The 9,920-nt window shown below is 32.7% G+C and overlaps 3 protein-coding genes across 4 annotated transcripts in view; 2 read left to right on the top strand and 1 right to left on the bottom strand.

The window, feature by feature from the left end:
- The window catches only part of LOC108744294 (LIM homeobox transcription factor 1-beta), a 14,047-nt gene extending 4,853 nt beyond the window's left edge, over positions 1 to 9,194 (top strand). Inside the window, exons 3-5 of the mRNA XM_018479998.1 lie at positions 7,511 to 7,752; positions 8,490 to 8,885; positions 8,952 to 9,194. Coding sequence (XP_018335500.1) covers positions 7,511 to 7,752; positions 8,490 to 8,885; positions 8,952 to 9,187 — 874 coding nt within the window. The 3' untranslated portion in view covers positions 9,188 to 9,194. The remainder of the gene's footprint in view (positions 1 to 7,510; positions 7,753 to 8,489; positions 8,886 to 8,951) is intronic.
- On the bottom strand, positions 2,466 to 3,076 carry LOC108744295 (U6 snRNA-associated Sm-like protein LSm2). The gene is made up of 4 exons (XM_018479999.2): positions 2,989 to 3,076; positions 2,864 to 2,931; positions 2,709 to 2,799; positions 2,466 to 2,656 (listed from the first exon to the last, which is right to left on the bottom strand). Exons 1-4 carry the CDS (start codon positions 2,989 to 2,991, stop codon positions 2,531 to 2,533), a joined length of 288 nt encoding a protein of 95 aa, XP_018335501.1. The 5' UTR covers positions 2,992 to 3,076; the 3' UTR covers positions 2,466 to 2,530.
- On the top strand, positions 3,359 to 6,167 carry LOC108744293 (anaphase-promoting complex subunit 5). Of its 2 annotated transcripts, none has more exons than XM_018479997.1 (7): positions 3,359 to 3,540; positions 3,601 to 3,909; positions 4,021 to 4,129; positions 4,182 to 4,341; positions 4,394 to 4,575; positions 4,633 to 4,876; positions 4,936 to 6,167. In XM_018479997.1, exons 1-7 carry the CDS (start codon positions 3,429 to 3,431, stop codon positions 5,998 to 6,000), a joined length of 2,181 nt encoding a protein of 726 aa, XP_018335499.1. In that variant the 5' UTR covers positions 3,359 to 3,428; the 3' UTR covers positions 6,001 to 6,167. The 2 variants fall into 2 exon arrangements, with proteins under 2 accessions (XP_018335499.1, XP_018335498.1); XM_018479996.1 differs by having other exon boundaries at positions 3,967 to 4,129.
- Positions 9,195 to 9,920: the final 726 nt, after the last annotated feature.

The following is a 9,920-nucleotide window of genomic DNA, read 5'->3' as shown; positions in this document are numbered from 1 at the left end:
GGTCATTGTCATTTTGCTAGACACTTTATAATTCGACATATAGTGTCAACAAAAATAAAAAGTTTTCGAAATCGTTATCGTATGTATTTATAAGGTAAAATTTCTTGAAATGTAAAAATTGGGGGATGCGGCATCACAAAAATATTTATATGATTATGTAAACTTTTTTTCCTTGTTGTCCCTATTTACTAAACTCCCTTTGTGGTAATTAGGGGCTGTTGAGGTGTAATTTCTTATAAATTTTTACGAAAGCAATCAGAGTCAATCACATTACGGTGATTTTATAGCCTATATGATTATTTATGAGATGTGTTTGTGGTTTATGGGTAATACGTGCCTCACATTCTAATTAAGAATTAGGTATAAACCATTACTTTAAAATAATTGCGCTTGCTCATGATATACTTTTCACATCAATTAATTCATAGCCGTACAGTTTACTGCTTTCTTTAATTTCCTTTACAATGACTTAACAACGGAATTTATCGCTGATAAGAAACACAACGAAATTACTGTTTTTTCATTACGACTTTTATTGTTTCATGTGAAGGAAAATACTTGGCTAATAATTTTGGAACATTTGATAAAGGCTAATAATTTTGGAACATTTGATAAAGAAAACTTAAATGTGACGTACTTAAATACTTATAAATACGTATACTTTTTACTGTCGCTTGTCTATTTATTTTATTTTAATGTTGACTTTGACCTGGTCTACAAAACATGGTGTAAAAACAATACAAGATAATAAAAGAGTAGAATAATAAGTCAATTATAGTGTGCTCTTTTTGTTCGCAAGTATGTTAAGAACTTACAATTAGATGAAACTGATTGCATTCTACATAAATAAACCTGCGCTAGTCCCATCGATATTAAGGCTTTCGTGATAAAGGATTTAAATCAAAACAAAAAATTATAGTTACTTGATAAGCAAATCTCGTTGTGTCATTGGTAACCTTCCTGAGAAATATCACTAATAATCGTATTGATAGTTAGGTCGTTTAGGGAAAAATAACTTGGCATATTACTTTAGAATTTATTAAAGAACATTGATGATTGTTTCGGCGATTAAGCGATTATCAAACTATATCCTTTGAAATACAGCACAAAAAAATACTTTACAATATTTCGTAATGATCGTTAAATATTAAGTTTTTGAACACTTTGTAACTGTTTCACAACAGTATGTGTCTAATTAATAAAATTAATTCATCAACGCGTTTGTACACGACACCATAGTAGAAAAAAGTGCAGTAAACCGTAACGTACCGGCTGGTGAAGAGATAACATGGTCGCAAACATTTGATTTGTTAACATTTACTTTTAGATCCTTGGTTATATCTAAGCAGTCGGTGCTTAATTGTAATTAGTTACTTAGCATCAGCTATTATCCTAGGTTGTTACACTCATTGTTATGAGTGATTAGATTACAACTAATTATTGTGCTGTATTGTTCGTTGAATCTGAAGAAGACGTGTGTGTCAGTGGTACTCGACTAACTCGAGATACAATCTTTAATATGATATCTTAATATGTAGCGCGTAACTAATAATAACGATCTACTTTGGTGTAATAGTGTAATTAACTTAACAAGTAATTGACAGTGTTGTATACATACATAATAGCATCAATTACCAGACCCGGCTTCTAATTTAAAAGAGTATCCTGTATTTAGCTTTTTATTGGTACATATTTCAAAAGTTTACGTTTAATAGTTGCGTTGAATATGTTATTTTACGATTAGATAAGTATAATAATAACAAAACAAAATGAATTTTACTTCTTTTAAATAACAATCATTAATTTAAATATAGAAACAAAAAAAAAATGGCATACTACGAACTGTAGTGCCGTTACTTGGAGGTGTATTTTACTTTAAGACCGGCCCCCCATTTAAATTTGGAAGAATTTATGAATTCATGAGAGCCAGGATCGAAGTCGAGCGAACAAAGGCATCGACGACGCTCTTAGCTGACAATGAAACCACTTGGTGACGCCACCCACTGAGCAGATCTGCCTATGAAACGCAAGCGATCGATGTTCAGCTAATGCCATCACGAACACCTCCGGGGAAAAGCGCACTCTATGAAGTATATGTATTCAACAAATTGCTTCAAATAGGTGTGAGAGATAAAATTTCGGTGAATTATTTATTAATTAAAACTTTATTTATTTTCTTTAACAATTTACAGGAAAGTTTGTCGTATTAATTTTAGGGATATTGTAGAAGCGTTTTTAAATAGAATCATTATGTAAAGAGAAAAATATTTTTTTTTATTATTTGTAAATTAAATGAATAGAAATATTGTTTGTAGTTAGGAACATTATATTAAATGCAGTTATATTTATTTCTAGCATATTAGGTGATAATTGTTAGCAGGAAATGAAGTAATTTTACAAAATTTAGTTTGTTCATGTTTTCATTTAATATACAAAATTGTTTTGTGGGTAATGATGGACATTAATTCTTTTTAGTACACTTTATTAGAAAATAGGAGAATATCTTATCAAATACACTTTGGTCTTATATTTATCTTGTAGGTACTGCTGCTTCTTTTCGTGCTGCATCTTGTAACAATTGGGTGTCCACTTCATCAGCTGGTAATTGTACATATCTTACAACTGAGCCACGTATAAAACAATTTTTAACTGAAAGCTATAGAAATTTGCAATTATTTAATTATAATGGGGCGTAAAGAACCTCTTACCATGTGAGGGTATTTTTCTGTATCAGTTACATTTATGTCTGTTAATTTAATATTTAAATACTGGTCCACAGAATGTAGGGTGCCACAAATACTATAAAATGAAAGAATTGGTAAAATTTTGATTATAATAATTAGTTTACAACTTTTTGAGGTACCTTAAGTCATTCTTTAATTCAACTACAACATCTTTCCCAACAAGAGACTTGAAAAACGAATAAAACAACTGAAAAGAAGAAACAAAGTACATTTAAGAACAAAGGCTGTGTTAATGAAAATATACCATTATCTCCTTCAATTTTGTAATTTACCGGTATTTACAAGTAAAAAATATTTATTATAACCTCCAAACGTCAACCTAAACTAACCTATTAATTGTTTTGTGTAAATGGTGTAAATAGACGTATACTCTGTGGAATGTGAATGTGGCTATGCTAGATCCATACGCTTGGGAATAATACTACTACTAATAAATTAATCATTTGATTATTATTAGTAGTAGTACATAAATTTTACTTATGATCGACAGTGTTTTCTAGGAAAGATTTAATTTATTAGGAATAATCATTTAATTAACAATTCTAAGATTACTTACTCTCTATAGAGATTATATATAGTCTATGATCATTATCCAATAGAAGGTTTGACGTTTACATAACCCTAGTTGTTTTTAAATAATTATGGTTGTTTAGTATGCGTTTTACGATATAAAAACTAAATAAAATGATAAATCCAAAGGAGAATCTTCCCAAGAAAGTGGATCGTGAAATAATTACCCCTCATCGTTTAACAGTAGCAATTCTTTTAAAGGAGTTTTTTAAATTTCGAACTTCTGGTAAGAAATTAAGCAAAAAGGGTTGATAATCATTTAATCTCTATATTGTTATGTTTTTAGATATTTATTTAGTTCTTCCACTAGAGAAAATAAGACCTAGGCATGTCCAGGACTTTTGTATCCTTATACTTAAGCTTATACAAAATCCTGATCTTACGTTGCTGGAACTTAGAAACTTGCTTGTATCTGATAAATATACTGTCCACAAACATCTCTTAAAAGAATTTGATAAGGTCCTTGATAATGTAAATTCAAAGGGAATGCGCTACTTTTTAGATTTAATTGATGAAGTAAGAAGATTAATTTTAAGAGACATGGACACTGTCAGGAAAACATCACATTTACAAATAAATAAAAGCAGCGTTGTAGGTAAGTTCAAAGGTAAATTGTCTTTGAGTTTATGTGTAAACATGTTTATTGCTCTAGGCTATTACATAAGGAGATTTTTATTAAATTTTGATAAACTTACATTTTCTGAAGTAACAGCAGTTCTCCAGTCATTCAAAAGATACTATGAACCATTTAAAAGGGCCCATCAAGTCAACCCTGATCCTTTAATGGCCTGCAAATACAAAGAGATTAGTGACTGGTAAGTATATTTGAAGTTGTTTTAATGTTGTCTAATTTCTGTTGCCTTTTAGGAATTCAGATAAGGACCAGTGGTCTAGGAGACAAGCTGAACTTTTTATAGCATCTCAGGCAGCTTTACTGTCAAATAACGAAGGAAAGGCTTTGAATCCTAAAGAATTACAGTTTCACATAAGAAATCTTTTAAAGTCCAATCCAGATTTAGCAGAAGCAGTAAGTTATTTTAGATTTTCCTTACTTATTTATTTGGAGAACTTTTTTTTAGCATTTCCTTAGTTATTTAAACTACTTGAGAGTAAAGGAGTTTTGTGGTGCAGTCCACAGTCTTCATCATTGTTTTGATAGAATGAATTTGACTGATAACCGAAATTCTGGCGATGAAAAGAACAAAGCCTACAGGTTTGCTGCATTAAATTTGGCTGTTCTTCACTACCAAATGGAGCACCGGTACTCAAATATGATTATTTAATGTTCTTTTGTACTTATGTATTACTTATTTTACAGGGAAGAGGCTTTTGCTGCCTTAAAAGAAGCCATTACAATGGCCCAAGAAGCAAATGATAACGTCTGTCTTCAACATGCCCTTTCTTGGTTGTACTGTTTAATAAATACAAACAAAGATAAATTGCTTGAACATTCCATATTGAAAAGTCTTGATTTGAACTTGACTTACATCATGTCTTTGGGTATTCAGTCTTTTGTACAGTATGCAGGTGTCACCAGTGGGAATCCCAAGCAAATATTTGAGGTACGTAATTATTGTGATTTCCTTTTTGAAATTGTTGCTTTAATTTTGCCTTATTTCAGACTATAACTAAAAGTGACATAGTCAATTGTCAGCACTCGTATGGGGACCTAATTTCCGCCAGTTATGCTCACAAATCGTCCCTTTGGCTTTTTTATGGTAAAACGGAAATGTCCTCGCTTTGGAGTCAGCTACTTCTCCATCTGAACATGGAAACTGCGGTGTTGGGGAAGTCTTTCTGTGGAGAACCGCTCTGTCTTTCCATTTGTAATTTGGCCAACTACTTCACGTTACAAGGCGAATATTCGTTGACCAACAGTCTCATAAGTCTTGCAAAAGAACATTTCCCAAACGAACCTGTTTCCAATTCGTGGATTTTGTGTGAAAATCTTTTCGTTTTTATTCGCTCTCTGCACAATTGCCACTGGTTCGAAGCTGAGACTGCAGCTCAAAAAATATCTGTGGTGGACCCTTGGGAGAGCAAACTGAGACTCACAGAACTTCTTCTGTACCGGAAAGATTATTCTGAGGCCCATCAAAGGGCCACTGAGATCCTCAAACACAAACTACGTATAGACTACCAAATTCGAGCGATGATACTTTTGGCAGAGATCCAGTGCAACAGTAGTTTCCCGGAATCAGTTCCCCCGGGTATTATATCCCTCCTGAACTCTTCCTTGGTCTATGCAAACGATTTTCATCTTAATTATCTGTCTTCAATTGTCCATCTTCATTTGGCTAACGTCCAGTTGCTATTGGGGATGCCTGGGCAGGCTCTGGAGCTTCTTGAAGGTGGTCTGGTCCATATCTTGACCCACGGGGGGCATTTCGACAGGGCGAGGGCCGTTTTGCTGTATGTAAAGTGTGTTGTTGCCAATGCGGGCCATAAACCAGAAGGGGAGAGAAACAAAATAATTCTGGAAGCAGCAAAGATGCTGGACGATGTTAGGAGTGGTTTTGAGAAAGTTGAGGCGTTTTCGAGGGTCAAAGATGTTCTCTATTTGCAAGCTCGGTTGTATAATGAAGTCGGGGCGAATTCTGAGAGAAATAAGTGTGCATTGGACTACAGACTGCTTGAAGAAGATCATCCTGTACAAAGTGAGTCGTATTTATTGACATTTTTGTGATTGTCTGGTATTAGAAAGTATTTATTATTGTAATTATTATTAAGGAATTTATTTTTCTTACTGTTTATGATTATGATTTTTTTTTGATTAAGGAATACATTATTTTTTATTTATGATATGCTTTTCGTTGCTTCAAAAGCTTTCTTGTTTTGCAATACGTTTTTGTATGTATGGTATGTGTTTTGTTGCTTTTTAAGTGTTTTAGTAATAAAGTTGTATTTTTGTTTAGTTTTGTGTTTTTTTTTTATATAAATGGGTTGAGAGGATGCAGCAGTGATTTATAAATTATATAACTAAAAAAAAGAACGTCTACTTCCTTTAGGTTTGCTTTGTTTTNAGCATATTTAGCCAAAAATAATAACAAGTGAATTAACTTAACGTTCTACACACCTATAAAACTTTTGCTTTGTTTTCTATTGTTAATTTATATACATTTTTGTTTTAATAAATTGCTAAACATTTTCGTCTAGTACTGTACAGTTTTAGCCGATCTCCTAAGACCGCCCTTCGAGAGCCCTGCTCGTTCAAGCTTGTTCCAACTATTTCTGTCTTGCTCACTCCTAGTGTGTATTCTTTCTATCTTCGCGCAGGTTTCTTCAAGGTCACAATTCTAACAAATTGAAATGGTCTGTAACAACATTATTAATATTAGATACTCCTGTACGTATACAGGTAAGGCAAGGAGTTAACCGAACATAGAAGTTAAGTGCCCATTTCATTGTCGACTTTTTTCTTTTTCATGCCTTAAGCATATATTGAAGGTAAATAAAAGATTACAATAAACTAAGAAATTTGAAATATGCAAAAGCATTTGATTGAAAAACTCATACTTTGCTGATGATATTCTACCCTAACTGTGAGGTGCTGTATCTCTATATAAATATAAGTCTATATATGCATGAGATGTCAGAAATTGTTGGAGCGTATTCAATAAAAACGTTAAATCTTTTTCAAAGGACGCGTCTGCAAGGTATCTAATACGACGCTTCCTAGCGTCGCTAATAAACGAGAATTGTTGACGGCGCCATCGATTCGGTGACGTCTTTCTCAGAGCTTTTATTCGAAAGCTTTCTCTGTATTTTATTCTTCGTCATTCTATTCTCATCATGTTGTAACTAAATAGGTACCCGAACGCTATAACAATAGTTACAATTGGTGTAAATATTGGTTTCATTGTGTACTTTAGAAATTGGAAGGGTACCCAGTTTGGATCCGGTATGCGGCGGGTCCGATACATTTTCAGAATCAATTTTACAATTAATTAAAATGAAAAATGAATAATTATATCAATTACTTATTAATTTCAATATTAGTAAAAGTTGAATGCGTATTTCGTTAAATTTACCGATGATGTACTGGCTTTATAATATGCACTGATGGTTAATCAAATAGTTAATAGTTACTGTAAGTAAATATAAATATGAAAGAGAAATAATTCCTTGTCGATTTTTCGTCTAAATTAATTAATAAAGTTTGATTACAAACTTGAATTTCAAATGTCCATTTTCAGGATATTTGGTGTAAAGTGTTCACGTTGCGGAGACAGGGTACTGCCCCACGACATGGTAATGAGGGCCCAGCAACATGTTTTTCACCTACCCTGTTTCGTATGTGTCGTGTGCTGTCAACCCTTACAAAAAGGCGAACAATTTGTCCTGAGGGCCGGACAACTCTTTTGTAGACAAGACTTCGAGAAAGAAATGTACATGATGCAACAAGCAGGCTCAGGGGACGACGACCTTCTTGACGAAGGTAATACAAAAATCGAATCCTCAAAATGATTGACGAAAGTTATTCCTATTTTTCTTTTTGATTGGTAAATAAAATAAAGTGTGGAAGTTTGAAAAATTGTATAAATAAATATATGCACTAACATTAACATAGCATAAGTTAATTTTTTATTTAATTTAAGGAATTTTGGTGAAAACCGTATTCAAAACGATTCATAAACAGTGGAGTTATTTTATTTTACAATTCTTTATTTAAAATTGTGGCGCTTAGCGTTAGGGAAGGTCAGTGCATTGTTTGTTTTTTTAATTAGCTTCGCATACCAGAGGAGATTCCCAGGTGTGCAAGTGCAATCTGACCTAATTTCTGATTGGCTGACGCCTTGGCGCCACGAGCGGCGGCCATTAATTTGCTACAAATGCATTCTTAAGTTAGTCAGGCGCGCTGCGGCGGAGCGTGTACATCGTTCCGATAGAAGTATGGTTAGAGATACGTAAATATGTCGTTTTAATTATGACAACTATTAAATATCGTTTTATTGTTTGTTTATGGGTCTTTTAATAAAAATACAATGACTTTTTCAACAGTAACATAACTAATATTACCAAAAAGATGATTATTAATTACATTTTTTGTCAATTTAATTTTAGTGTTGGCATAAAAATTACATTGCGGTTATTATATCATTGTTTTTACGATTGACATTTTACTTAAAATTAGGGAAACAATTTACAATAATCATATTTTATATTTGATTAAAGGACGTCCAAGGGATGGTAGAAGGGGTCCGAAACGCCCGCGTACGATACTGACGTCGGCCCAGCGTCGTCAATTCAAAGCCTCGTTCGAAGTAAGTCCAAAACCATGTCGAAAAGTGAGAGAAGCCCTAGCAAAAGAGACAGGTCTTAGCGTCCGTGTGGTTCAAGTATGGTTTCAAAATCAGAGGGCGAAAATGAAGAAAATTCAGAGGAAAGCCAAGCAAGACGATGGCGGGAAAACGTCGTCTGATAAGGAGAAGAGCGAAAAAGACGAGAAAATTATCAAGCAGGAGTCTCCAGGAAGCGATCAGGGTCACTATTTGGGATTGAATAGTATCGGGGATACATTCGCAACGTCCAGTCAACCTTTGAATCCCAATATGCCCTATTCTCCCGATGGTAAGTGTTTGTTAAGGTGAATAATAGTCATGCATATCCCTAATAAATAATTCTGTTTTATAATAGATGCGTATCCAGCACATTCGGGAGAAAGTTTTTGTAGTTCGGACATATCCTTAGACGACAGTACGAATTTTGACCATTTGGACGAAGCAACGTCGGATACAATGTCGATACACAATATGGAAATGCAAAATTCCCATAATACGAGGCCCCATGAGGGCCTGCCACCAGGTGCCATAGCTAATCCTATTGACAAGCTTTACCTCATGCAAGACTCGTATTTTAGTACGGAACAGTAAAACAAAAGTCAGTATAGTATCGTCTTTTTTTGTTATTTTTTCATTTTTTTTTTATTCTTTTGTTGTTCTATTTTGAGGATTTTTTTGTTTTATTTTATTATCGTTAGTTTCACAGCATTTTAAAATTTATTTTGTGCTTAACTAATCGTAAAGTACAAAAGTCTACAATTCATTAAAAAAATATACGACAAAATATTTATACTATTGTTTATTTTATTGATTTATTAACTTATTATAATTTAAAAGAGCACAAGCAATATAAAAATCGACTAATTATGCAATTAAATGTTACTATTTCTATAGGAAGGTTTTTTGCACTATGTGTCTGATTAAAGATCGGTTGTTTAGTATTTTTTATTAACGGGAAAATCGTATTAGTATATTTTGTAGTCAAACTTTCTTCATTTTTGTTTTCAGAGTCTTAATTTATTGTTTTTTGTTGATAATGAAAATAATTATAATTATTATCTACTTGTAAATGTAGTCGTATTAATTTTCGTATTTTGTACATAATTAGGCACGATGATGATAAGAAAATAGATAGGTATCAAAATCGATCGAGTTGATTATTAATAATTGTGATTATATTTTATGCCGAAATATATTAGCCATATAGGTAATAGAACTGGCTAGAATTTATTACGTCTATTTTAAATAAATAAATGAACCAGATCTTTTTAATTTTTTTACCCTTTTGTACGTACTGTCTCATTTTAATTTTCTAGGGCACTGG

Source organism: Agrilus planipennis, unplaced genomic scaffold (genome assembly GCF_000699045.2).
Source record: "Agrilus planipennis isolate EAB-ADULT unplaced genomic scaffold, Apla_2.0 scaffold13, whole genome shotgun sequence".
NCBI classification, from domain to species: Eukaryota; Metazoa; Arthropoda; class Insecta; order Coleoptera; family Buprestidae; genus Agrilus; species Agrilus planipennis.
The sequence above is the reverse complement of the archived record's forward strand: the minus strand, read 5'-3'. Positions and strand labels throughout refer to the sequence as shown.

Coding starts and splice junctions, on each gene's coding strand:
- LOC108744295 (XM_018479999.2), bottom strand. Junction 2,800..2,863: donor GAATTAAAGAATGACTTAAG/GTACCTCAAAAA, acceptor TTCATTTTATAG/TATTTGTGGCACCCTACATT. Junction 2,657..2,708: donor CAGAAAAATACCCTCACATG/GTAAGAGGTTCT, acceptor AAATTTCTATAG/CTTTCAGTTAAAAATTGTTT.
- LOC108744293 (XM_018479996.1), top strand. CDS start 3,429: ATGATAAATCCAAAGGAGAATCTTCCCAAGAAAGTGGATCGTGAAATA. Junction 3,541..3,600: donor TTTTAAATTTCGAACTTCTG/GTAAGAAATTAA, acceptor TTATGTTTTTAG/ATATTTATTTAGTTCTTCCA. Junction 4,877..4,935: donor ATCCCAAGCAAATATTTGAG/GTACGTAATTAT, acceptor GCCTTATTTCAG/ACTATAACTAAAAGTGACAT.